Source organism: Giraffa tippelskirchi, chromosome 3 (assembly GCF_054371585.1).
Source record: "Giraffa tippelskirchi isolate mGirTip1 chromosome 3, T2T-mGirTip1v1.2.pri, whole genome shotgun sequence".
NCBI classification, from domain to species: Eukaryota; Metazoa; Chordata; class Mammalia; order Artiodactyla; family Giraffidae; genus Giraffa; species Giraffa tippelskirchi.
In genome coordinates, this window is record NC_137277.1 from 176,084,471 (window position 1) to 176,112,464 (window position 27,994).

General features: G+C 53.2%; 1 protein-coding gene and 1 long non-coding RNA gene across 4 annotated transcripts in view; one reads left to right on the forward strand and one right to left on the reverse strand.

Moving 5' to 3' along the window:
* The window catches only part of LOC145543590 (uncharacterized), a 38,694-nt gene that overhangs the window by 3,984 nt on the left and 6,716 nt on the right, over positions 1-27,994 (reverse strand). The window contains exons 2-3 of one of the 2 annotated variants that reach the window (XR_014080889.1): positions 27,425-27,567; positions 719-789 (exon numbers count right to left, since the gene is read on the reverse strand). This is a non-coding gene — a long non-coding RNA (uncharacterized LOC145543590). Of the gene's footprint in view, positions 1-718; positions 790-22,821; positions 22,870-27,424; positions 27,568-27,994 lie in introns of those variants that run through there. The other variant, XR_014080888.1, reaches the window with a different exon arrangement.
* B3GNT7 (UDP-GlcNAc:betaGal beta-1,3-N-acetylglucosaminyltransferase 7) lies at positions 22,856-27,646 on the forward strand. 2 transcript variants are annotated; one of them, XR_014080886.1, is made up of 3 exons: positions 22,980-23,056; positions 25,178-26,500; positions 27,333-27,646. XR_014080886.1 is itself a non-coding variant. In XM_081585639.1 (2 exons), exons 1-2 carry the CDS (start codon positions 23,046-23,048, stop codon positions 26,370-26,372), a joined length of 1,206 nt encoding a protein of 401 aa, XP_081441765.1. In that variant the 5' UTR covers positions 22,856-23,045; the 3' UTR covers positions 26,373-27,646. The 2 variants fall into 2 exon arrangements, 1 of the variants encoding a protein (XP_081441765.1); XM_081585639.1 differs by having other exon boundaries at positions 22,856-23,056; positions 25,178-27,646.

Below are 27,994 nucleotides of genomic sequence, written 5' to 3' on the forward strand. Positions count from 1 at the left end.
AGCTATTTCAAATCCTAAAAGATGATGCTGTGAAAGTGCTGCACTCAATATGCCAGCAAATTTGGAAAACTCAGCAGTGGCCACAGTTTTTTCCCCGAAGAAAGGCAGTGCCAAAGAATGTTCAAACTACCGCACAATTGCACTCATCTCACACGCTAGTAAAGTAATGCTCAAAATTCTCCAAGGCAGGCTTTAACAGTATGTGAGCCGAGAACTTCCAGATGGTCAAGCTGGTTTTAGAAAAGGCAGAGGAACCAGAGATCAAATTGTCAACATCCGTTGGATCATCGAAAAAGCAAGAGAGTTTCAGAAAAACATCTACTTCTGCTTTATTGACTACGCCAAAGCCTTTGACTGTGTGGATCACAGCAAACTGTGGAAAATTCTTCAAGAGATGGGAATACCAGACTATCTGACCTGCCTCCTGAGAAATCTGTATGCAGGTCAAGAAGCAAGTTAGAACTGGACATGGAACAACAGATTGGTTCCAAATAGGAAAAGGAGTACGTCAAGGCTGTATATTGTCACCCTGCTTATTTAACTTCTATGCAGAGTACATCATGGGAAATGCCGGGCTGGATGAAGCACAAGCTGGATCAAAATTGCCAGGAGAAAAAAATTAAATAATTTCTATTAGAAATAAAAGTAATAAATGCTCAAAACTCATCCCTTCCTAATTTTACCGTTTTCCAATGTCTGCATCCTGGGGGGTACTTACACCATGTTGTATTATCATCCGTAGAGAGGAAGATAGGGCTTCCCTCACAGCTCAGATGGTAAAGGATTTGCCTGCAATGCAGAAGACCAGGGTTCAGTCGTGGGCTGGGAAGATCCCCCAGAGAAGGAAATGGCTACCCACTCCAGTATTCTTGCCTGGAAAATTCCATGGACAGTGGAGCCTGGCACAAAAGAGTTGGATGTGACTGAGCAACTAACACTTTCACTTTCACTTCACAAACCAGGGCACCCTGCCCTCCCCACCCCCACTGCAGCCTGAGGCAGAAGGTTGGGTGGATCAGGGGCAAGGTGGAAGGAGCAGGGCAGTGTGTGTCCCCTGGCATGGCACACCCTAAAGGTGGCAAGTGAAGCGGACAGGTGACAGCTACATCACTTCACGACCAGGCCTTCGCCCTGCCGGAGCCTTCCGCCTGAGTCATGCGCTAACTGAGGGTGATGTCCGGTGACCCCGGGTGTCCTTGGACACCTCCCTCTTGGCACACTGTTGCTGCTTGCCCTTCAGCAATCTCTGTGCCACCTAGAAACACACCCACCGTGTGTGCCCAAGGGTGTGACTCTGCTCCTGCCCACCCATCATTGTGGCAGGTCACCCTCCCAGGGAGCCAGGAGGGCTTCCCTAGCTACACTCCTAGGACTTTTTGATCTAGTTCTTCAGTGCACAGGTGGGGACACTGACAGGGTCAAGAGCAGATAAATGTGGAGTGTGGACGCCCTGCTCACGCCAGCAGCACTCAGGCCAGGCTTGACCTCAGGCAACAGCATCTTCAAGAGAGAAGCCAGGCAGAGGGTCTCAGTGACTTGTAAGTCCAGAGAGGAAGAGTCTGGGTGTCCTAGAGACCTGGTTGCACAAGGAGAAGGCAGGTATAGAGCCTGGTTAAGTTGTCTGAGCCAAAGACAAGAAGAGCAGGAGCAAACGTGGCCAGGACATGAGCTGGGGAGACACGAGCCCCGGGATGAAGGCCAGTCTTCCAGGGCCTCACCTAGGAAGCAGCGTGATTAGGGGCTTGGAGCCTCCTGGGAGCCCCTGGCCCCAGGGCTTAAGGATCGATTTATAGCCTCGTGTGAGCCTCCCAGCTGGACCGTCTTCCAAGGGGACCCAGTTTCTGAGCCCACAGTCCCACAGACAAGACCCCTGGGCAGAGGGGCCCAGAGGCTGGGGGAGTGTTGGGCATGGGCTCCCGGGCAGGGAGTTGGTGACCAGGACTTGCCCTCCACTGAGAGCATGGAAAAGACCCTGATGCTGGGAAAGATTGAAGGCGGGAGAAGAGGACGACAGAGGATGAGATGGTTGGATGGCATCACCGACTTAATGGACATTAAGTTTGAGTAAACTCTGGGAGTTGGTGATGGATAGGGAGGCCTGGCGTGCTGCAGTCCATGGGGTCGCAAAGAGTTGGACACAACTGAGCGACTGAACTGAACTGAACTGGAGGGTGTGGAGTGGAGGGAGGAGGGAAAAGTGGAAAAACACAAAAGTCAGGCAAAAGGAAGGATTTCTGAGGTTTCAGGGACCCTGAGGGGGGACTCATGGAAATAGGGAGGGAGGTGGGAACCTGGCTCTCACTGGACCACCTTGGAACACCAAGGAGAACAAGTCCCCCATCATCAGAAAGGGATCCGGGCCGGGCCAGCCCAGATCCTCCCTTGAGCAACCTGGGCACCTGCACCTTGGCAACTGGACCGTTGTCCTGGTGACTACAAAGAGAGGGGAAGAATGGAGGGAGTTGCACTTCCATTACAATGACTTCAAGGAGGATTTAGCACTAAGAAGGGTGCAGGAGAGCAGCCAGCGAGGGAGAGTCTTGACCCACAGGCTGCAGAGGCACCACCAAAGCTGGGGGGTAGGGCAGCGTCACCCAACATCCGGACATGGACGTTGTGACACTCTGCCGTAACATCTGAGGGCCGTCCCACCTGTGCCTGGGATTTCTTGACGATCAGAAATTGGGATACTACCATAGTAGCTCAGCTGGTAAAGAATCCGCCTGCAATGCAGGAGATCCCAGTTCAATTTCTGGGTCAGGAAGATTCACTGGAGGAAGGATAGACTACCCACTCCAGTACACTCGGGCTTCTCTGGGGGCTCAGATGGTAAAGAATTCGCCTGCAATGCAGGAGACCTGGGTTCAATTCCCTAGGTCGGGAAGATCCCCTGGAGGAAGGCATGGCAATCCACTCCAGTGTCCTTGCCTGGAGAATTCCAGGGACAGAGGAGCCTGGCAGGCTACAGTCTGTGGGGTCACAGAGAGTCAGACAGGACTGAGCAACTAAGCGCAGCACAGCACATGGGATGCCTGAGCAGACTTCCCTCCAAGTAGGGGGGCATCTGCTTCCCTACCGGCAACCACACGGTCCAAAGGGAAATCCCACTCTCTGCCTTGCCCCTGCCCTCTGAAGTCATGCAGGGCAGGAGGTGGGCTGGAGCCTCACGGGTCAGGCCCCAGGGCCCCTCTCCCTCTGGATGGCGAAGCTAAAGTGCTGGCTGCCCAGGCTGAGTCCGCTTCTGCAAGAGCAGAGAAAGAGATGCCACTGAGGAGGAGACAGAGGCGTGACCCCTGGGCAGAGTCTGCTTGCAGGTGTCTCCAGCAACACCTTGACCTTTTCTGCTTACCTGGGCCAACAAGTCACCAAGAAATCCCTGTCTTGTTGATTGTTGGGTAATGATTCTTCAGGTTGGGTGTCACTTTCGTGTGTGCGTGTGCGTGCTCAGTCGCTCAGCCGTGTTCCAGTCTTTCGCGACCCCATGGACTGTAGCCCACCAGGCTCCTCGTCCATGGGATTTTCCAGGCAAGAGTACTGGAGTGAGTGGACATTTCCCTCTCCAGGAGAGTGTCACTTTCTAGCAACTAAACAGTGACCCACCCACTTAGATGTGGGTTGCCGTCGGGCTCTGCTGGCCACATCACTCCCAAACTTCCTTCCAAACCCATCTTCTTTTAGCAGCTGGGGAAAAGCGTCTCTAACTCAACTTCTGAATTTTTTCTTGTGCATACGCCCTCCCTCCCACCCACCCACCAACACACGTACGTGCTCCCCACCCAGCCCTCAGGAAGTGTGGTCTGATGTTGCGGCTCTGCACCTCGGCCTTGGGTCCCTTCAAGGAAATATCACCTGGTTGGGTCCCTGGTGATTCTTCAGCAACAAACACTGCCTTATGAAGTTCCAAACCACACGCCCTTGAATTCTTGAGAGAACAACTTTCCACCTGTATGGTTTTTGCAAAATGGTGAGGGCCCCCTCTGTGGGCTTCCCTGGTAGCTCAGACAGTAAATAATTTGCCTGCAATTTAGGAGACCCATGTTTGATTCCTGGGTTGGGAAGATCCCCTGGAAAAGGGAATGGCTACCCACTCCAGTATTCTTGCCTGAAGAATCCCATGGACAGAGGAGCCTGGTGGGCTATACAGTCCATGGGGTCACAAAGAGTTGGACACGACTGAGCGACTAACACACCCTCTGTGACAAACACAAGATTAGGAGTGGACAAGAGCGGGACCCATGAGGCCAGGTATGAAAGTGAAAGTTGTTCAGTCGTGTCAGACTCTTTGCGATCCCATGGACTGTGTTCATGGAATTTTCCAGGCCAGATTACTGGAGTGGGTAGCCTTTCCCTTCTCCAGGGGATCCTCCCAACCCAGGGATTGAACCCAGGTCTCCCGCACTGCAGGAGGACTCTTTACCAGCTGAGCCACATGGGGAAGCCATGGGGAATCAGCAAAAGGAGTTAAGGTGGGACCAGGGGGTCACTGCAGGCCGACCTCGAGGTCTTGTGGGGACTAGACTCCCTCCACAGCCTCCATCGTGAGGGTCAGGGTTTCCACAAGGATTCTGAGGTCACCATAAGGCAGGAGCAGCAGCAGGTCAAGCAAACTGAACCCAAAAGTCCAAGGTCATAGTTGTAGTTAAATAATGTGTTCACAGAAACTCAGTCTGGCCCAGGAATAAAATACACCACCTCCTTTTCCCTGCATGGCTCTGTGGCTAACAAAAAAGTTTTCTACCAGAAGGAAAGGCACCCAACTGGTGCCTAGGGTGGGTCAGGCAGACAGAAAATGCCCTCACGGCTATTTCTACCCGCCGTGCCCCTCGCCACCCTGAATGGCTCTGGCCTTGCCCTCTCTGTGTCCTGGAGTGGACCTCCCAGGGCTGGGGCTCCAGGCTCAGCAACCCCCCCTCACCCCCCTCACACCTGCGCTGGTCACCTTCTGCTGTTATAGCATCAGGTCCAGGACCGACTTTTCTTTTCTCCTTTGTTGGTTCTCCAACATCCATAATCAAACATCTGTAATTAGTGGCTCCCCCACACATGCAGTGACCCTCCCATGTGAGACATGGAGTATTTCCTGCCATATCAGCAAACAAGGACGTCACAGCCACCAGTGATTGCAGCCCTCCAGTGTGAACCAGTGAGCCCTGAGGAAACTCAGGAAAGAAAAGAAGACCTGCCACCCAACTGCCATCAAACTACAATCACTCCCTATGGTGAGCCCTGAGGAAACTCAGGATGTGAAAACACAGAACACTGGCCCCAGAGAGCTGAGGTGCATATCAAAGGAATGATTTCAGTGAGCCCAGACTCCTGCATCTTCCCATACACAGAAAAGCACTAAACTCCTTAACTTGGGCTATCTGATTTTCTTCAATTAACAATCATCTTTTGATGTTCCCACTCCCTGCTCTTTGTTACAAACCTTCTATATAACCGGGATCCCCTCCTTGCCTCCTCGGAGCAGTTCTCTCAACGTTACTTGAGATGCTGCCTCCAGTTTTGAAGTCCTAAATATTCTCACCGAATAAAACAAAACTTTCAATTTTTAGGTTGTGGATATTTTTTAAGGCTGCTCATGTTAAGGAAAGATCCTGGGTCCAATTGTCCAGAATCATGGGGTGGGGGGGGCCCTGGCTCTGAAAATGGTTTTATCCACTCCTGCCCTTCACCCCACCCCTCACCGGCCTGCTTCCTCCCAGCCCTCCTGTCTCATCTTTCCGGGGCTCCGACCAATCTCCCAGTGCCTGCTCCAGACAGACAACAATCTGAGAGAGTGGAAGGGCACCAGGGACTCCATCCAGTGATGAGAAGGTCTAAGCAGCAAGAAGGGGACCAACCATCTGTCCCTCTCTGTCCCCAGGTGCCTCTGGCTCCTTAAATTCTGGGAATGGAAATAGTATCCTGGGTCTAACGTCAGCCTCAAACCAAGACCAAACCAATTCAGAACTGTGGTCCCCGCATGACTGAGCCAAAATGGCTTGGGCCACAAATTCCAGAGAGGAAGCTCCCTGTCAAAGAAATGATTGTCTCAGCGTCTCCCCTCCCTATATTGTTGGGGAAGCAGGTCAGGGGTTGGGAGGAGGAGAATGGGAAAAGAGGTGCCACTCAGAAGTGGGGTACTCCTGAGTATGAAGGCCTGTGTCTTCTCCAGAAGTGGACCAGCTCAGCCTTCCACGGCCAGAGGCCTTCCTCTCCCACAGAGAGCCTGAGGCTGTTTAGAGAGATACCTGTCCATGGAGTATACAGTGGGAACGATGTAGGAGATATGAATGATATAGGGCTCCAGATTAAACATTTACAAGTGGCCCCCTGTTTACATTTCCTGGGGCACAAAGAAGTAGATTTCAGGCTGGATACTTATCAATTCAGTTCACTTGCTTAGTCACATCTGACTCTTTCCAACCCCATGGACTGCAGCACGCCAGGCTTCCCTGTCCATCACCAACTCCCAGAGCTTGCTTAAGCTCATGTCCATTGAGTCGGTGATGCCATCCAACCATCTCACCCTCTGTTGTCCCCTTCTCCTCCTGCCTTCAATCTTTCCCAGCATCAGGAGATTTTCCAGAGAGTCAGTTCTTCACATCAGGTGGCCAAAATATTGGAGTTTCAACTTCAGCATCAATCCTTCCAATGAACATTCAGGACTGATTTCCTTCAGGATTGACTGGTTGGATCTCCTTGCTGTCCAAGGGACTCTCAAGAGTCTTCTCCAACACCACACTTCAAAAATACCAATTCCTCGACGCTCAGCTTTCTTTACGGTCCATCCATACATGACTACTGGAAAAATCATAGCTTTGACTAGATGGACCTTTGTTGGCAATGTCTCTGCTTTTTAATATGCTGTCTAGGTTGGTCATAGCTTTTCTTCCAGGAGCAAGCACCTCTTGGCTGCAGTCACCATCTGCAGTGATTTTGGAGCCCAAGAAAATAAAGTCTGTCACTGTTTCCATTGTTTCCTCTATCTATTTGCCATGAAGTGATGGGACCTGATGCCATGATCTTCGTTTTTTGAATGTTGAGTTTTAAGCCAGCTTTTTCACTCTTTTCTTTCACTTCCATAAAGAGGCTCTTTAGTTCCTCTTTGCTTTCTGCTATAAGGGTGTAGCATTTTCTGAGGCAAGATATGTGGGCTCCAGTTAAGGCATGTACAATCAGCCTCCTGTTTGCCCTCCGAAATGAAAGTAACAACAGAAACAGGATAAATAGTCATTGTTTACTTCTTGTAAACACCTTGAGGTAACAGTCAAGGCAATAGTCAGGGTAATAGTCATGGCAAGGACAAAGAAGGGCAAAATCCTGTTTGAGTAAAAGATTAAGGGATCTCTGCTTCTCCCTCTTTTGGGATAAGGGAGACACTACAGATGCACAGAAAGGCTCCTTGTGGGTCAAAAGTCAAGAGATAACGCCAAGCCCTAATGAGTCTTGCTTCTCCCAGAAGCCTTCACTTTGAGATCCATCTTGACTGAGGGGTGCGTGTGTACCCAGGAGAGGGTCTCAGGGTAGGTCAGGTGTGGATAAAGGAACCAGATAGTTGGCCTGAAGGAAGACAGAGACCCGAAAGAACTGCCTTATATAAATGACTTAACCTCCTCTTTACTATGCTCCTCCTCACAAGGTGGGATGCCCACACCCTTTCTCTCCCCGTGTGCATCTCTACTTTGCTTCTGTCTTAACTATAAAAAACCAACCGTTTCTCTATGCGCTCTCCCACTTGTTGTTGTGCTGTGTTGTACCTGCATTTACAGCTTCCGCCTCTGCGACAAATGCATTTTTACTGAGGGCAAAGATCCAGGGAAAAATAGCCTCTAGCCCTTGTTGGTCTGGTGGCTAGGATTCCTGGTTTTCTTCCAGGTTACCCAGGCTCAATTCCTGGGCAGAAAATTAAGATCTCATTTCACATCACTGCTCACTGCTGCCTCGCCCGAGATCAGGAAGGGGCGTTGAGCTCAGCTTCATTGGTCAAGCAGGACTGGATGTGGGGTTTCACCTCCCCAAAGCAGCTCTAGCTGCAAGAAGGCAGGAAAGGCCAGCAGAGAGGCGGTCCTTGCAGCTTCGTTTCTTCCACTGTCCAAGACAAGGAGGAAGCTGCACAGGTGGGCAGCTTCCTGCAGCCCAGACAACTTTGGCGCATGGCGCCACCATGTCTGTGCCCAGCCTCTCTTGGCAACACTGGATTGGAGGTCTCTCAACACCGGACAGGATCATATCGGCCTCTTATTCCTGGCTGAAGGATACCCTCCCACAGTGCCAAGAGCAGGTTGGGGCCTCCACTGGGACAGGGGTCCGGCGCCCTGGAGTGTGTATCACACCTCGTACTTGTTAACACTTTCTGGGCAGAGTCGGGCTTCCTGAGACCTTGCCCTGTGCTGGGGTGGTGGGGGGAGGGAAGCAAGACCAGCAGGGGGGCCATGGAGGGAGTAGAGGGCCTGGGGCTGGGAAGCTCACCCTGGCCCAGGTGGAAGTCGGGGACCCACACCCGCGATGGAGGAAGGCCCTGCGGGTCCCTGGGGAGGGGTCAGCCCCCAGGAGACACAGGGCTGGGCTGCTCCTGCCTTTCTCTCCCTGGCCAACATCCCACATGTGCTTTGGCCCCCTCCTGCCCTTCCCCACTCACCTCCACTCCTCCTTGGGCCTCCACTGAGACCCCACCTTCCAAGAGACCTTTCTCACTCCTTTTGTCACAGCACAGACACCCTGGGGGTCCTTGCCGGGAGCTCTGGGAGGACAGGGAGGGCCTGGCCATCTTCCCAGTGTCCTGCAGAGTGGGCCTGGTATACCTGAACTTGCAGAAGTCACAGGGCAGGGCCGGCAGCCTGGGGTCTGCATGTCCTGAGAGCTCCAGGGTGCCACTTCATCTAGGACAACCCCCTGAGCCCCGCCCTTAGGGCCACTCCTGGCTGGGGCTCAACTCTCTTCCCCACAAACCACACATCCCTTCAGGGAGCCCATGTCTAGTTGCTTCTCTTCTCTTTAATGGTTGTATTGAGGTATCATTAACATACAATCAACTCGATTGTGTAAAGTGTACGATGTGATCAGTTCTGATAGATGTGAACACCCACGACACCATCTCCACAAGCAGCAGGGTGAAGAGATCTATCACTCCAAGAGATTTCCTCCAGCCTCTGGTAACCTTTTACTTTCCTGCTCCCCATCTCTAGGCAACTGATTTTCCTGTCATTAAAAGCACGTTTGTCTTCTCCCAATTTTTATGTATTCACTAGAATTACTTTTGTTATTGTTGTTGTTCAGCCACTCAGTCATGTCCGACTCTTTGCAACCCCAAGGACTGCAGCACACCAGGCTTCCTTGTCCTTCACTATCTCCCAGTTTGCTATACAAAGTTATACTGCAGGTATTCTTTCTGATCTGGCTCTTTTACTCAACATAACTGAGATTTATTCCTGTTGCAGTGTGTATCAGAAGTTTAGTCCTTTGTATTACAATACTGAGTAGTGTTCCTTTTTTTTTTTTAAGATTCATTTTATTTTTGGCTGTGCTGGGTCTTCATTGCTGCCCACAGGCTTTCGTTAGTTGCGGTGCATGCGCTTCTCATTGCAGTGACTTCTCTTGTTGCAAAGCACAGGCTCTAGGCACACAGGCTTCAGTAGTTGCGGCCTCCGGGCTCTAGAGCACAGGTTCAGTAGTTGTGGCACATAGTCTTAGTTGCTCCATGGCATGTGCCATCTTCCCACACCAGGCTTTGAACCCGTGTCCCTTGTGTTGCAAGGCAGGTTCTTAACTACTGAACCATCAAGGAAGCCCCTAGTATTCCATTTTATAATATCACCATTAGTATTACATTAGCGATTACAAATAAAGATGTTGTGAGCATTCACGTCCAAGACTTTTATGGACATGAGTGTTGTTTCTCTTTGGTAAATACTTAGAAATTGAATGACTGGGTCACATGGTAAGTATATGTTTAACTTATTAGTAAACCGTTGGGAAATGAAATATTTCTTGCCATATCAGTAAACAAGGATGTCACAGTTGTCAGTGATTGCAGCCCTCCAATGTGAGCTGGTAAGCTCTAAGGGCACTTAGGAAGGAAAAGAATACCAGTCAGCAGACTGCAGCCCCTCCCTATGGTGAGCCCTATGGGATCTCAAGATGTGAAAAAACACAGGATACTGGCCCAGATAGCTGCGATGCGTATGAAAAGAATGATTTCAGTGAGCCAAGACTCTTGCAACCCCAATGCTGGGAAAGATTGAAGGCAGGAGAAGGGGACGGCAGAAGATGAGATGGTTGGATGGCATCACTGACTTGAGTTTAAGCAAGCTCCAGGAGATGGTGAGGACAGGGAAGCTTAGCATGCTGCAGTCCATGGAGTCACAAAGGGCTGGACACAACTGAGCAATGGAACAAGACTCTTGCATTTTCCCATACAGAGAAAAGTGCTAAATTCCTTAACTTGGGATATCTGATTTTTTTTTAAGTAACAGTAACATTACCTGCCCTTTGTTGCAAAACTTCTATATAAGCTGGCTCCTCCCCTCACCTCCCCAGAGCAGTTCTCTCAGGGTTACTTGAGATGCTGTTCCTGGACTTGAAGTCCTAAAAATTTCCACCAAATAAAATATAACTCTCAACTTTTAGGTTGTGACTATTGTTTTAAGTCCAGCTGTTTTCTGAAGGTGTCGCACCTGTTGACATTCCCAAAACCACCAGTGGACGAGAGTTCCAGTGGCTCCATATCCTCAGTAACACTTGGTCTGGTTGGGCTTGGTAATTCAGACCTTCTAATACATTGTAAAAGGATCACTTCCACCATCTCAGAGTTTTTTTTTTTTTTTTTTTTTTGGTGATAAGTTCCAGTTAAGTTCCAGTCTCTTAGCAAATCACAACTATACAATGTGGTATTACCAACTCTCCTCACCATGTTTTATCTCAGATCCTTAGACCTTATTTTGTTTGCTTGTTTATTTTGTTTTTTGCCACACCACATGTCTTGCAGAATTTTAGTACCCTGACCAGGGATTGAACCTGTACCCCCAGCAGTAGAAGCTCAGAGTCCTAACCACTGGACCACCAGGGAAATCCCCTTATTCATCTTATAGCTGAAACTGTGTACCCTTTTATCAACCTCTCCCTATTTCCCCCACTCCTAGTCCCTGACAACCACTTTTTTTTTGGTTTTTTTTGAGTTTGATTTTTTTTAATTCCACATATGAGTTATATCACGTAGTATTTATCTTTGTCTGGCTTTTTCACTTAACATAATGCATTCAAGGGGATTCCCAGGTGGCTCAGCTGTAAAGAATCCACCTGCAACAGGAGATGTAGAAGGGTCAGTTTTGATCTATGGGTTGGGAAGATCCCCTGGAGAAGGAAATGGCACGCCACTCCAGTATTCTTGCCTGGAGAATCCCATAGACAGAGGAGCCTGGCAAGCTACAGCCCGGGGAGTTGCAAGAGTCAGACATGACTTAGTAAATAACTAAACAACAACAACATACTCAAGATTCATCCATGTTTTCAAAAATGCTAAGATTTCCTTCATGGCTGAATAATACTCATATATATATTCAAATGACACCACTCTTATGGCATAAAGTGAAGAGGAACTAAAGAGCCTCTTAATGAAACTGAACAAGGAGAGTGAAAAAGCTGGCTTAAAACTCAACATTCAAAAAACTAAGATCATGGCATCCAGTCTCATCACTTCACGGCAAATAGATGGGGAAACAATGGAAAGAGTGACAGGCTTTATTTTTCTGGGCTCCAAAATCACTGCAGATGATGACTACAGCCATGAAATTAAAAGACACTTGCTCTTTGGAAGAAAATCTATGACCAACCTAGACAGCATATTAAAAAGCAGAGACATTACTTTGCCTACAAAGGTCCATCTAGTCAAAGCTATGGTTTTTCCAGTCATGTATGGATGTGAGAATTGGGCTATAAAGAAAGCTGAGCACCAAAGAGTTGATGCTTTTGAAGTGTGGTGTTGGAGAAGACTCTTGAGAGTCCCTTGGACTGCAAGCAGATTCAACCAGTCCATTGTAAAGGAAATCAGTCCTAACTATTCATTGGAAGGACTGATGCTGAAGCTGAAACTCCAATACTTTGGCCACCTGGTGCAAAGAACTGACTCATTTGAAAAGACGCTGATGCTGGGAAAGATTGAAGGAAGGAGGAGAAGGGGACGACAGAGAATGAGATGATTGAATGGCATCACCAACTCAATGGACATGAGTTAGAGCAAGCTCTAGGAGTTGGTGATGGACAGGGAAGCCTGGAGTGCTGCAGTCCATGGGGTCACAAAGAGTCAAACACGACTGAGCGACTGAACTGAACTGATATATTCAAATATATTCATGTATATATATATATCTCACATCTTCTTTATCCATTCATCCATTGACATACATTGACAGTCACTTAGCCAAAGGGTTTCAAAGAGATATTTGCACACATGTTTATTGCAACATTACTCACAATAGCCAAGATATTGACTAAGTATAGATCTCCTGGAGGAGGGCATGGCAACCCACCCCAGTATTCTTGCCTGGAGAATCCCATGGACAGAGGAGCTGGGTGGGCTACAGTCCATAGGGTCGCAAAGAGTTGGACACAACTGAAGTGACTCAGCAGGCACAAACACCTCTTTGATGAGCTATATCTTAACAGGTATGTGGTGATATCTCATCGTGGTGTTGATTTGCATCTCCATGATGATTCGTGATGTTGAGTATATTTCATGTACCTGTTGACCATTTGGATGTGTTCTTTGAGAAAATGTCTATTGAGTTCCTCTGGCCATTTTAAGAACAGATTGTTTGGTTTTCTGCTATTAAGTTGTTTGAATTTTTTATATATTTTAGATATTAACCCCTTCTCAGATATATGATTTGCAAATATTTTCCTCCCATTTCATAGGTTGCCATTTCACTTTGTTGATTGTTCATTTGCTGTGCAGGAGCTTTTTAGTTTGATGTAGTCCTGCTTGACTATTTTTGCTTTTGTTGCCTCTCCTTTGGTGTCAGATCCAAAAAGTTGCCAAGACTAATGTCGAGGAGCTTACTCTTTATGTTCTTTTTCTAGGAGTTTTATGGTTTCAGGTAATAATCCACATAAGACTTTAATCCATTTTGAGTGTAAGATATGGGTCCTTTCTCACTCTTTTGAATGTGGCTGTCCAGTTTTCTCAATACCATTTATTGAAAAGACTATCCTTTCCTCATTGCATATTCTTGGCCTTGGCTCTTTTGTTTTAAATTAATTGACTCCATCTACACGAGCTTATTTCTGGGCTCATTATTCTGTTCCATTGATCTTTGTGTCTGTTTTGTGCCAATACCATACTGTTTTGATTACTGTACCTTTGTAATATAATTGGAAATCACAAGTGTAATTCCTCCAGCTTTGTTCATCTTTCTCAAGATTGCTTTGGTCATTTGGGGCCTTTCGTGGTTCCATACAAATTTTAGGATTTTTTTTTTTCTATTTCTGTGAAAAATGCCTTTGGGATTTTGATAGTAGAACCATGGGGAGATAGCCAGTTAAGAACTGTTTGCTGGCCATAGTCTAATGGGTCTTGGGGACAAAAACTCCTCAGGATTTCAGGGCTACATGTTTTGATGTCTCTTCCCTCAGGTGGAAGTTGGGGCACCAGAAAGACTTCTCTGACAGTCCAGTGGTTAAGACTCTGCATTTCCATTTCAGTGGGCACAGGTTCAATACCTGGTCAGGGAACTAAGATCTCTCATGCCACAAACTCAACCAAAAAAACAAGTTGAGGTACTATATGTTGGGTCCAACCCCTTCACTTCAGAGGGAGAAATTGGGAGTTATGAGCATCCTCCCAGTACATGTCACTCTGCAAGAGGCAGAGTGTGGCAAGGTGGCAAGAATGTGTCTCATCATTACCTACCCTTCCAATGTAGGTCTTTTTCTTGATGTGTAGTTGCCACCCAACTAGTTTCTGGGTTTCTTTCAGAGAGAACTACTCCATGTGTCAACATAGATTTGGTGTGTCCCCAGAAGAGCCGAGTTCAGGTGCCCCCTATTTCGCCACCTTGGACTGCAACTCCCTATGTCTATTGACCCTGCCAAACTTCACCGGTTTTGACTAAGTCACCATAGGACATTCTCAGACAAGTCACTCATCCCTGGCTCCCTGGCGCTGGACCTCTCCCCAGTGACCTCAGCCCTGCCTGGTGAGGAAGAGGCAGACTGAGCCACCTGAGTTTCTGGAAGAACTGCCTTAGACCTTTGAAGGCTCTGAGGTCCAAGAAGCCCTGTCCCTCCCACCCTCTTTGCTGTCCCCAAGCCTGTACAGTGGTGGCTTTGGCACCCCATCTCCTACCCACCCCTGAGAGCAGAATTTTTGGGAAACAATGAATGAGGAAGATAACAATAACAGCATCAGTCTAGAGTCTTTGGTCATGGGTAAGTGACAAAGACCACCAACAAAAAATTATTGGTGCCTGTAACCAAACCAAGAGGGGCAGAGTGGCACTAGTTCTCAGGCTCTATTTTATCTTCCTAAAATAGAAAGAGGGCTTCCCTGGTGGCTTGGTGGTAAAGAGCCAATGCAGGAGACACAGGTTCAATCCTTGGGTCAGGAAGATCCCCTAGAGAAGGAAATGGCAAACCACTCCAGTATTCTTGTCTGGGAAAACCCACGGACAGAGGAGCCTGGCAGGCTACAGTCTGTGGAGTTGCAAAGTAGTCGGACGTGAGTTAGTGACTAAAGAACAACAATACTATAGTAACAAGTGTAGTACTGGTGGCATAGTGGTGAGCATAGCTGGCTTTCTAATACTGCAGTAACAAATTTCCACAAACTTAGCAACTTGAAATTTATTCTCTCATACATCTGTAGATCAGAAGCCCAGGTTGGCTCAACTAGTTTCTCTACTCAGAATTTTACAAGGTCAAAATCAATGTGTTTGCCAGGTAGGTTCTTATTGGGAGGGTCTGGAAGAATCTGCTACTAAGCTCATTCACACTGTGGACAGATTCCTTGTGGTTATAGAACTGACATTCCCAAATCCTCGCTGGCTGTTGACTGGGAACTGCCCAGAGCTCCCAAGGGCCTCTCTGGTCTCTAGGCTTCAAGTGGGTCTCTGCATTTCACAACTGGTAAAGATATGTCAAATGCCTCTCACACCTGCCTCTCCCTTCTGCTTCCAGTCGGAGAAGGTTCTCTGCTGTCAAGACTTCTTGTGATTACATTGGGCCCAGACTAACTCCCTTATTTCCAGGCCTATAACCTTATTACATCTGCATTCTTTTTGCCTGTTTCCTAACACAGTAGCAGGTTCTGAGGATTAGGACAGGGACAGCCTTGTGGGAAGGGCAATACTTTGCTGACCTCAGGGCCTCTAGATCTGACCCTATTTCTCTGTTTGCTGTGTGTGTTGTTTGCTGCTGTTGTTGTTGTCATCGTTTGTGAGTGGGGCACAGGATACATGTGGCACACTTTCCCAGTGTGTTTAGAATCACATCCTCAAAAACCTGGTGACCAGAAAGGACAGGGGTGTCCCGCTCTCAGTTCCACTCCCCAGGGCAGAGCCATGACTATCTCAGGGGAGGGCACAGGCCCACCCCTTGGACTGAGCACGCTGGCAGGGCAGGAAAGTACGGATGGGACTGACTAGCCCATACGTGGGCCCCTGGTTGAGGGCCCACCCTGAGACCAGAGGAAGGAAATATGTTACCAAAAGAAGGGAGGGGTGCTGGATACAAAGCCCAGGACTGATTTTGTGACCACTGTTACATGGAGCCCGCTCACTGACCTCTGTCTCCAGGGCACCCAGCTCAGCACCTCATGGTGCTCACTGAAGCTCTGTAAGGTCCGCTGTGTTATTCACTCCTCTGCACCCAGCTCTACCGCTTGCCAGCAGGCTGACTCTTCTCAGGCCTCAGTTATTCCTTCAGTAAAATGGAAATAATAAAACCCTGTTCCTGGCCAGGCTATCTAGGGCTGCTAGGGAAACAGGCGGGAGGGTATGTGTGAACCTGCAGAGGCCTCTGACTAGAGCCTGGGAGGGACTCTGGGGCTCTGAGTCTTTGGCCAGAGTCTCAACGGTCCCTCTGGCTCTGGCCCCCTCAGTGTTAGCAGCACGAAAGCCGACAGCTCCCCGGCGGGCGGTGGTGGGAGTAGGGCTGCCCAGAATGCACCTGGCCAGGCTCTGGGCCATGAAAAGGCGGCCATTCAGGGCTTGGAGAGGAGCCAGGTGATGAGAGACAGGGAGCCCTGTGCTGTGAAGAGGAAGGCAGCCTCTGCCTGGCCTCCCCATGGGGTTGAGCTGCCAGGCCGGGAGGGCAGGCCGGCTCACCGCGGAGGGGAGGCGCCCAGAGGGAAGACTAAGCTAGTGTGTTGGAGGCCGAGAGGCTGAAAGGAGGCTTGTGTGTGCCCAAGCTGGCTGCCTGGCGGTGGGGGGGTTGTGAGTCACTGGTGGCTTGGGGGAGGGGGGCACCCAGCTGTCCCGGACAAGGGGGCCCAATGCCCACCCTCATGTGAATGCGTGTCAGTGTGAATTTGGACGTGTGTGCAGGGGGTGGGGCTGGGGCCCTGCAGATCTGTCTGGGCCGCCCCAGGCTCCCCGAGGTGGACACACACCCTGTCATCCTCTGAACGCGGCCGTGGTGAGACTGGCCTCCTCCCTGCCAGGGTCTCCTCCAGGCAGCCAGGGCTGGCAATTCACGCCCTCCGTTATTCAGCTGATGGCATCCTTGTGCAGCCAGGAGAACAGAAGGGCCCGTCCCTGCTCTTAGTTCTCTTAGTTGCAGTGGGGCAGGCGGGGGGCGGGGGGGTGGGGGCAGACAGACAGACATGATGCCCGCCAGGAAAGGGAGCACCTTCTCCAAGGAAGGGTACATTTGAGGTGGGTTTTGTAAGATGACTGGAAGTTCACTAGATGCAGAAGGGAGGAGTGCATTTGAGCAGAAGCAAGCTGGGGCCTTGGTGAAGGAGCAAGGAAGGCCAGGACGGCTAGAACAGGGATGGGGGTAGATTCTTGGGATGTGAAGTGCTCCAGGAGGTACCTGGAGGCTCCTGGAGGTGGGTATAGGCTTGAAGACCTGGGGAGAGATCAAAAGAGGCCACTCATGGATGCAGTAGGTACCTGCCTGGCGCTGAGTCCATTCTCAAGGGCCTGCCAGGCAGGGTTTCACTATTGGCAAATGAGCCGGTTAGGGGAAGCCCCTGCCACCTGGACATGTGTGTGTAAAAAGTATCTGGGTGTGTGTCTGTGGGTGAGTCTAGGTATGTATGTGCATCTCTGCAAATGTGTGTCCCTGTAGGTGCATGCATATATGTGCACCTGTGTGTGTTCTTCCGATGTGTGCATGTATCTCGTGTGTGTGTGTGTGTGTGTGTGTGTGACTATGACTGTCACCTGTGTGTCTTTCTCTGAACATGCATGCTTCTGTGTGAATGTGTCTGTGTACGAGCACTGTGTATTTTTGAGTACGTCCGTGTGTGTGTGCCTGTCCCTGGTGTGTGTGTGTCTGGGTCTGTTGCTTGGCGGCCTGCATGGCTCTGCGTGTCTGCTGTGAGTGCCTACCCCACCCAGCCCTCAGGAGCCTGGGGTGCAACCCAGCTGGTCTGTGTCCAGGGTAGCACCTGGGACTGCACCTTCCATTCCTGGCCAGCCTTCTTGGGGCCTGGCTTCTTCAGAAGGAGCCCTGCCCCCTGCCCCTGGGCCTGTTTGAATTCTGGCTTCTCTCTCTCTGTCTGCCCAGCTCCACCCACACATGACTGGCTCCCAACCCGTAAAAGCCTGGGTGGCTTCAGCTGCCTCTGGACCAGTGATGCCAAAAGCTCAGCTTCTCTGTACACTGGTGCCGGATTAAATCTTGGAGACAGAGTTTTGGGTGAAGTAGAAAAGAGTAGCTTTATTGCTTTGCCAGGCAAAAGGGCCCACAGTAAGCTAATGCCCTGAAAACCATGTTTCCTAACTTGAGGAAGATAGAAGCTTTATAATAATTGTTCAAATTAATCAGTTCATGGGTTGGTGAGGAGCTAAGTAGGAGTCAACATCATCAACCTTCAGGCCCAACTGGCCTGGGGTCTACAGGCTTGTGGGCAGCGTACCATCATTAATCATTAACTTCGCCCACGTGGAGGGGGTTTCAGTATCTGCAAAGTAGCTCAAAGATGCTGTTGTGTGTATCCACTGATGGAGAAACAGGTCCTTGCCCCAAAGCTGCTCCTGATTGCTTGTTTCTCCCTAGTCTCACATCCCTTCCCTTCCCTTCTTCCCTGATTAACAACTGCTTGAACCTGCAGGTTGAAACTCAGGGAAGGTCATGGAGGCTGAATGAAGGCTGTTAATGGGGGACAGAGAAAGGCCTTATAGCCAGGAGCTCCACAGGGCCCTGCATGGTATCACCACCCAAGAGGGACCGAGGCAGGCACAGCAAAGGAGTCAGAGAATGGCCAGACCCCCGAGGGAGCTACACCCAATCCCCACTGACCAACTGAGAGCTCCTTCCACAGGAAAGGACTTGTTAGGAAAACGTGCGCAGACACTTGCCACACAGCCAGCACCCTTCTTCTTCCTTCTGGGGCCCACCAGCTTCGAAGCTGGTTTCAGAGGGCGGCTGACAGTCCAAGGGGGCGTGAGTAGGAAGACAGGCCTGGGCGGCTCTTCCCCTGCTTGCGTGAGACTAGCAGCTTTCTTTAAGGGATCTACACCCTCACAGTCATTCCCACCACCACAGCAGGGGATACATGACCCAGACCTGGCCGACTGCAGTACCTCAACCCCTCAGATACGATCGCTGGCCTGTCTAACAAGCCTGAGCTACTTTGAGGTGGGGTTCTGTCACTTGCAGCCAAAGGGGCCCTGAACAATCCTTGCCTTAGTTGTGGGTCTGAGGGCATGCAGGTCCACCCTTGCCTGGTGCTTCACACTCCACTGTCCCTCCCTGGCTTCCTCAGATCCCAGGTAGGGGCTGTGGCTCCCTCTCTCCCTTTTCTCAAGCTCATACCTCCAGTCAGATTGCTGTGGATGGAAGGACTCAGGACCAATGAGAGAAAGTTCTGGGCCTGGGCATTGTGCTGCTGGCTTATGAGGCTCATTCAGACTCAAACAGAGAGGCCTGTCCAGTTTCTTGCCAGGCACACATGTTCACCAGAGAGTGACGGTTTCTGAGACTCCGGTGCGAATTAACAGGCCCTGCGGTACAAGTGTGATGGCCACCCTTGCAGCGCTGGCCGTGGCTACCCCCAGGGTGTGGGCTCCTGCTGGGAAGCATGTGAGTTCACACGCTCACCCACATCACGCTGCTGCACTGATGTGACTGTGGTCACGGCTGCTCTCAAGCCTGCAGCCCCTGCCCAGCTCTGGGTTTCATCCCCTCTCTCCCAGGTGCCCAGAGCTCCTCACACCTTGTCTGACCAGAAGCTGACCCAGGGCACCCTCTGGTCTGGCAGAGACACCCCCCGGCCCCCCATATCTGAGGGCTCAACCGGCCCTGGCCCTGGGCGTCTGTCCTCAGGGGAAACCAGCAGGGGCTGGATCCCAACCCATTCTGGAGGGTTGGTGGGGGCTGATGTGAAAGAAAGCGGGGAGCGGGGTGGGGAGAGGGAACCGGGAGAGGAACAAGGGAAGAGGTGGTGGTGGGGGGGTATGGTCCAAAGTGTGTGGAGAAAGAGAGAGACGGAGAAGTGGGGGCCCTTGGGATTCTCCCAGACAGGGCTCACTGAGCCCCCTCTTTCAGGGCAGAACATCAACCCGAGGGGAGCAAAGAATGGCCGTGGGACAGGGGACATCTGGCCCACTTCCACCACGCTTGGGACCCCAGCCCCAACCCAACCAGATGCTTCCACCCCCCAGCCTCCCTCCAGGGCGACCCACAGACCCTGCCTCCACCTCCCCTATCTGTTTCTGCAGCTGTCCTGTGTCCTCAGCCAGGGCAGTGGGGCAGGTGACTGATCCCCTCTGCAAGGTGCCCTCCACCTCCTCTGGGGCCTTGCTCAACCACCCCAGCCACGGCTTGAGACCGTTGGCAGGAATCTGCTGGGACTCTGCCCGAAGGACCGTTGGAGTGGGCCAGACGGGGTGAGCTCCAGCTCTCCTGACAGGGACAGGCCCAGGCAGCCTCAGGGAAGCCTGTCGGACTGACAGTGAAAGCTTGACCAGGGCCTGGCCGGGTGCCCACAGCCCCCGGCCCCACCCCACAGTCAGGCACTGAGTATTTAATTGTCATCCGTTTCCCAGTCTGAGTTCAACCCGAGGCACAGATCAAATGAGTCCGTGATGACAAACTGTTCCTCTCAATGGACCAGATTCCACTGGCAAACACTCCGCTGGCTTTGCTGGCAGGCCCTCCCATCCCCACCTCATTGAGCCTTCCCGGGTCCTGGGCCTTATGCATTGGGTAAATATTAACAACAATAATACAGCAACCGGTCTGTCACAATGCCACCACGAAGGAGACATTGATCAAGCTTCTCATGCGTCATCTCCGTAATTCCATGCTGGCAGGAAACTGAGGTCTCAAGGGGATAAGCCACCTGCTCCTAGTGACAATCAGGAAGTGCAGACCTGCATACCCCACACTCTCCAGTCCAGTAGCAGTAGTAGTAGTGCCTGTCACTCAGTCGTGCCCGACTCTTTGCAACCCCATGGACTATAACCTGCCAGGCTCCTCTATCCGTGGGATTTTCCAGGCAAGAATATTGGGAGTGGGCTGCCATTCCCTTATCTAGAGGATCTTCCCAACCCAGGGATCTAACCCAGGTCTCCTGCATTGCAGGCAGATTCTTCACCATCTGAGCTACAGGGAAGTCCCAAAACCCAGGTTCAAAACCCCTTCCCAGGGATCTCTGTGTTCACCCCTGACTAGGCTCCTAAAAAGACCCCACAGCTTCTGTGTGAGACATAAGCGCTGAGGCAGGGTGGACTGTCCTCAGCCAGGCTAGCACAAGCCCCCTCAAGACCACACCTGCAGGGCAGAGCAGAAGCCTAGGCAGTGAGCTACCTGGTGCCCTGTGGGATGGATGGCCAGGGGGTCTGTGGGGGTTCCCCAAAACCAGGCAGCCAGGCCCAGGGGGCTGGGCTGCAGGTCAGACCTTCTTCCTGCTCTGGTACTTGGGAGGGGCTGCTATGAAGGGCGCTGGTCCCAGGGTCCTCCTCTGGAATTCAGCCTGAAAGGCCCTTCACATTCCCTCACTGAAGCTTGCAACATCCGGAAAAAAATTCTAGGGACTGTTGAGTTTCTCCTCCCCCTCTTTTCCTTAAGGCTCTGGAGCCTTAAGAAAAGAGCTGCTCACCCAAGCCCCAGGGGCTCAGGCTTCCTATCTCCAGTCTCTGACTGCACCTACGGGCCTCCTGGCTTCCCTGGGGGCCTCCTAGCAGGAAGGAGCTCCCTGTCACTGCTCTCCCTGGGTGAAAGGTAAAAGAGCCTGGCTTTGGAACCAGGCAGGCCTCCTGGGTTTGCTTACTATGAGAGATGACCCGCAGGAGTTAGGCACCTTCATTTCCTCCTTTGTGGAGTTGTAATAATAATAATAGCCTCTAGGACTGAGTCACTCATGCATGGGCCTCAAGTGTGCTTTGCATATTGCACTGCTTGATGAATGTTAGCTGTTGTTTACTGGCCTGCGAAATGCTTGTGTTACTACTACAGGCATTTTTGAGGCCCTATTTTAAGTTTGGAGGCTTCCTCTGATGGCTCAGACAGTAAAGAATCCACCTGCAGTATGGGAGACCTGGGTTCAATCCCTGGGTTGGGAAGATCCCCTGGAGGAGGGCATGGCAACCCACTCCAGTATTCTTGCCTGGAGAATCCCCATGGACAGAGGAGCCTGGAGGGCTACAGTCTGTAGGTTCGCAAAGAGTCGGACAGGACTGAGCAACTAAGCACAGCACTGTAAGCTCAGGGATGGGACTTCAATGTGGAACAAGGCTAGAACAGACCTTGGGCAACAGCAGGAACCTCGGGGGTTTTTACCTTTTAGGGGGTTCTGGAAATCACTTGGGTGGAACACCCACCACCCAGACCCAATTGGGCCAAGAACACCCGAGGGAGTTCTCTGTCTTCATGCAGCCCACTCCCTAGGAGTCGCTGGGTGTGGCATACACAAACAGATTAATAAAGGCTTAGGGACAAAAAGGGATTTGAAGTGAAATACTAGTTGACAGATGAAAAGGCAGGCTGGGCCAGCAAACAGGCCTTTTGGCGGTGAGGAGGGGTTCTCTGAGGTTGGAAGGGCTCCAGAGATGGAGAAGGCCATTGTCCGGGGCAAAGAGAAGGCTTCAGAGCTACGGCATGGGCCGCTGTCCCCACTCGGGAAGGTCCCCACTCCGGCAGCCCAGCCGCCTCCTGACCTCTGCTTGGGGTTCTGCTCTCTCCGCCCCAGTCTGTCTCCTCTGCAGACCCCACATTAGATAGCGGGGTACTGGGGTGGGTGGGGGGCTCTGCCTGGAGGGGGCCAGGGGAGAGGGCAGAGGGAAACAGAGGGAGGAAAGGAAGCCCTGTCTGTCTCGGCCTCCCCCACCCAGAAAAAGGCCGGACGGGGCCGGAGGGAAATGGCGGGGCCCCCGCTCACCCAGAGAGATTGGAGGTGGGTGGGGTCCCGGTTCGCAAGCATCCAGAGGGGCCGGCGACCCAGGGAAGCCCCCCCACGGGGGGAAAAACCCCGTCCCCGGTGGCGGGGGTGACCTTCGTGGGTTCCGATGTCCCGACTCGGCCACTCACGCTCCGGCCGAATGACCGTGGGCGGCTCCGCGCGCCGCTGGGGCTCGGGTGCCACCTCCGGAAAATGGGTCATTTACCGCCCCGCCGCGCTGCGCCCCCGGGCCGCTGGGATGGAGGGCCGGGGGGGCGCCGAAGGGGTTAACGTACCTGGGCCGCCGCCTACCCTGCCGGCCCCTCCTCCGGCCGCGGGGAAGTGGAGAGCCTCGGCGGGGGCGCGGCTGGACCTCCGCCCCCTCCCGCCCCCTCCCGCCCCCTCCCGCCCCTGTCCCTGTCCCGTTCCTCGTCCCCGCCCGCCCGCCGTCCCCGACCCCGCGGCGCCCAGAGCTGCGATCCGCGCGCCCTGCTCCGCTGCCGCCGTGGCCCGGGCCGCCATGTCTCTGTGGTGAGTGGGGCCGTCGGGCCGGGGACCCGGGCTGCGGGCGCGGGGAGGGATGCCGCGGGTCGCGGGGGGCGCGGGCTGGCCTCCGTTTCCCGGGCGCAGCTGGGCTGGCTCAGCGATGGCTGGAGATGCCCGGCAGTGCGCGACGCCTGGGCCAGCCGGCCGGCAACTGCGGACCGGGATGGACTCGTGCGCTCAGCTTTCCCCGGCCGCCCTTCTGCTCTCTTAGGCTCCGGCCCCAAGGCACCCAGATCTTATTCCTGGACCCTGGGAGTTGGGGACCGTAAGGTCTCGCCGGTAGCTGGGTTCCGTCCCCGATTCCGAGGGCCTCTTGCGTCCTGGGCGACCCCTGTCCTCCACCCTCAACCCCGAGTGGCTCTCCTTCCTCTCCAGGAGCTAGGGCTTCCCCTTCTCTTCTCCTTGCACTGGGGGCTTCCCCCCCACACACACAAATGGAGTGGAAACAGCCTGGAGTGAAGGGGCATGGTCTCATGCCCCTCTTTTGGGGTGACCCCCTCAGTCCAACCCAACAAACCAGGCTGGAGCACTCCCCTGTCCTCCTCCTGGGAGGATGGGGTCTGGGTCACACCCCTACCCCAGCACCTGAGATGACTCAGCCTCCCTACAACTCTATATAGAGGAAATCTTGGGAGCCCATGGGAAAATGTCTCTCCTTTGGGCTCTGCATCACTCGCCCTGGGTGCCTGCACCTTTCATCAGCCAGTCCTGAGGCCACCCCAGGCTAGACCACCTGGTCCTTGTCGCACCACTTTGCCGCCTGTCTCTCCCATCACCCCGAATCTCCCCTCTTGGCACCTTTCTGGCCTGGCTTTGTGAAGCCACACTTTTCTGGCCTGCCCTTTACCTGGAGTCCCCAGCTCCTGCATCTCCCCAAAAGAGAACATGGCAGGTGGCCTGGGTCTCCCCAGACTGTGAGCTGAGGAGAGAGGCTCCCAGGGCCCAGAGTCCCAGGGCTCAGGGACTCAGGACCCTGGCCCTGCAAGCACTCCTAGAAAATAACTGACTTCTGCTTCCTAAAGGGGTGTAGTGGAGTTAACTTGGCATGAGGGACCCTGGAGAGTGGGGGTCCAACTGTGCCCCTCTCAAGGCAGCAGAGCTGGAGGAATTCAGCTCTCCTAGTGGGGCTCAGACTGGGGCTACAGGGACAGTGGGCTTGCTGGGAGATGCTCGCCCCATTTTCAGGCTTCTGTCAACGGTGAGAACTGTTCTTTTTTTGTTGGGTCAGATGGATGGGGGGCTGGGAGGGGAGGGACAGGCTTCTTCAGGTTCTAAGTGAGAGCTTTCTCCCTAGTATCCCCTATACTTTTTGAACAGGTGTCATCTCTGCACCTCCCAGTAGTTTACCCCAGTGGTTCACCAGGTTTGCACAAAGCAAACAGGGTGCCTGAGGGAGAGATGGGGAGCAGGGAAGGTCAACCCCTTGTAGAATCACAGCATTCCCCCAACTCCAAACCCACTCTGTGCCCAGCACTGCAGCTGACACGCCCAATTGCGTGCTATCCTCATTTTGGGAAAGAAAAAAAATCACAGCTTGGAGAGGTTAAGAGAAATCACAAAACGTCTCCATATAGCTTGTATTCAGTAAGTGCATGCGTGTGTTAAGTCACTTCAGTCATGTCTGACTCTTTGCGACCCTATGGACTGTAGCTCACCAGGCTCCTCTGTGCGTGAGATTCTCCAGGTAAGAATACTGGAGTGGGTTGCCATGCCCTCCTTCAGGGGATCTTCCCAACCCAGGGATCGAACCCGCGTCTCCTGCGACTCCTGTATTGCAGGTGGATTTTTTTTTACCACTGAGCCACGGGGTGGAGGGGTGGGGGAGCTTTCCCCATTCATAGCAGGACCAAAATCTGAACTCCAGGATCCTGACTCCACAGCGCCTGTACTTAAGCTCTGTGTTGTGTGGCTCCCTGGGCCTGGAGGAGGGAGGTCAGGATGGGAGAAGAAGCAAGACCCTCCTCTGACCACTCAGGGGCCCAGGGACTTGAGTCTGTGTACAGGGGCCACCTGCCCATGTGGGAGTGCAGCTCTGTACAAGGGGACTGACTCATCCTTTCTTCTCTCCTCTGAACTATCCGCTCCTCACCTCACCCCTACCCCCAGGAAGAGAACCGTCTACAAGAGCGTGTGCCTGTCCTTGGCCTTGCTCGTGGCCGTAACGGTATTCCAGCGCAGTCTGACCCCCAGCCAGTTTCTGCAGGAGCCCCCGCCAGCCTCCCTCAGGCAACAGAAGGCCCAGAAACCCAGCGGACTCCTGGTGAACCCTGACAACTTCTGGAAGAGTGCGAAGGAGGCGGTCACCCCCACTCCCGTGGTTTCACGGAGGCCCCAGGCCTGGGACGTGAACACCACTAACTGCTCGGCAAATATAAACTTGACCCACCAACCCTGGTTCCAGGGCCTGGAGCCACACTTCCAGCAGTTTCTACTCTATCGCCACTGCCGCTACTTTCCCATGCTGCTCAACCATCCCGAGAAGTGCAGTGGTGATGTGTACCTGCTGGTGGTCGTCAAGTCCATCATCGCGCAGCATGACCGCCGCGAGGCCATCCGCCGGACCTGGGGCCGCGAGCAGGAGTCGGCGGGCAGGGGCCGCGGCGCAGTGCGCACTCTCTTCCTGCTGGGCAAGGCCTCCAAGCCGGAGGAGCAGTCCCACTACCAGCAGCTGCTGGACTACGAGGACCGCATCTATGGGGACATCCTGCAGTGGGACTTCCTCGACAGCTTCTTCAACCTGACCCTCAAGGAGATCCACTTCCTCAAGTGGCTCGACATCTACTGCCCTGACGTCCGCTTTGTCTTCAAGGGCGATGATGACGTCTTCGTCAACCCCACCAACCTGCTGGAATTTCTGGCCGACCGGCAGCCCCAGGAGGACCTGTTTGTGGGTGACGTTCTCCATCACGCCCGGCCCATCCGCCGGAAGGATAGCAAGTACTACATCCCTGGGATCTTGTACAGCCAGACCAGTTACCCTCCCTACGCAGGCGGAGGGGGCTTCCTTATGGCTAGGAGACTGGCCCAGCGCCTACACCACAGCTGCGACACCCTGGAGCTTTACCCCATCGACGACGTCTTCCTGGGCATGTGCCTGGAGGTGCTGGGCGTGCGGCCCATGGCCCATGAGGGCTTCAAGACTTTCGGCATCACCAGGAATCGCAACAGCCGCATGAACAAGGAGCCCTGCTTCTTCCGCTCCATGCTTGTCGTGCACAAGCTCCTGCCGACCGAGCTGCTGGCCATGTGGGAGTTGGTGCATGGCAACCTCACCTGCTCCCGCAAGCTCCAGGTGCTCTGACCCAGCCCAGGCCGTCAGGCTTGACGAGGAACATGTGTCCCAGAGTCCCTGCGAGTCACGAGGCTGCGGCTGCAAGGCCAGGGCACCACCTCTGGTCCCCTGCAGGGAGGTGGAGGGGTGGGCCTTACGTGCCCCTGGGTGTGGTGGGGTGCGGGTGACCGGGACTGAGGCCCGGCCATGTTCCGAACGGCTCAGACTGGAGACTGGTTCTCTGGCAGCCCTCCTAGCCTGGGTCTGTGGTCTGGCTCCCTCTGACCGAGCGGGAGGCCCTGATGGCCTCTGAAGGAACCCTGTGCTCAGGTACTCCGGGCTCGACCTGCCCTCGACGGGTCCAGGGCTGCCCTCTTGTCTTCACAGAGAAGATCCTCCGGCTTCTGTGAAATGTCTCCCCGCGGGCTGCTTGGACAGCCCTTTCAGGAGAAGCTCAACCCTGTGCAGGCTCACAGGCCTGTCAACGCCTCCGGGGGCTCCTAGAGACCAAGCCTCAGAAGTCCCTCAGCACGTGCCCTGCCCCCCTGCCTCTGACCTTCCTGGGGTTTGACTGCACAGTCTCCGCTCCCAGGTGGCTTCACTCCTGGCTGCGTCCGGTGCTGCTCCTTTCAGCTCCCGTCTGTCCGGAAGATGGAGCAGCCGCTCTGACTACCTCAGCGATCCTCAGAACCTCTGGATGGGCTGCAGCCCCACCTCACCGCCCCGCCCCCCTACTCCCCTGCCCCCAGACGCAGGGCCAGAGAGCCGTGCTCTGGTCCCAGCAGTCCCGGTGCTGCTCCGCGAGGCCTGGCTCCCCCAGTCGGAAACCAGCTGGTCTGACCCTGGAAGGATATGCCTCCATTACTGTGAAGTCTTATTTATGAAGAATTCGGAGGGAGAAGGTGCCAGGCCTCGGAGGGGGGGGTGGTGTTCTTCCCTTCCCTTATTTCAGCAAGACATCGCCTGCCTCCACCACTCTTGCTCCTTCAGCCCTGCCCCCACCCCAGGCACCCCCCACCACCACGCCCATCACAGCCTCCCCACCCCACACCCCCCGCCCCAGCCTCCAGAGCCATGCCCACCTGCACGTCTACTCCAGACCCTGAGCAGACCAGCATTGGCCCCTGTGAAGGGATGGCGTAGACTTGGTGCCTACCCACCTAGGATTCAGGTGGTCCTGGGGGGTGGCTGCAGAAGATGTCACCTTGCATCAGGGTCGAGTCCCCTGGGAAAAGTGAGGGATTAACTCTTATTTTCTTAATAAAAGGGGACTGGATTTTTTTTTCCCCCTCCCCAGTGTGAAAGTTCCTGTCACCATTTCCATTGGAGGGCCTGTCTGGGGCCAGGGTGGCTGGAGGTTTTTTGAAGACGCATCTTGTTCCTTGTTATTGGCTGGTGGGTACGCAAGCACCCTCTGAAGGGCCTTTTGCTCTCCAGGAGGAAAGCAGACACCACATGGGCCCCTGGGTGGGGGGTGGGGTGCAAGAGAGACCTGCAGCTCAGAGAGCATTTTCTGGTGAGGGCCAGGCCAGAGCTGCCCCTGAGGTTGGGGTGACAGTGAGCAGGGTGGGGTGGGCGCCTGCAGGGGTTGGTGGGCTTCCTGACATTCCTGCATTCAGCCTCGAGCCTAGACCAGGTTGATAAGCATTGAA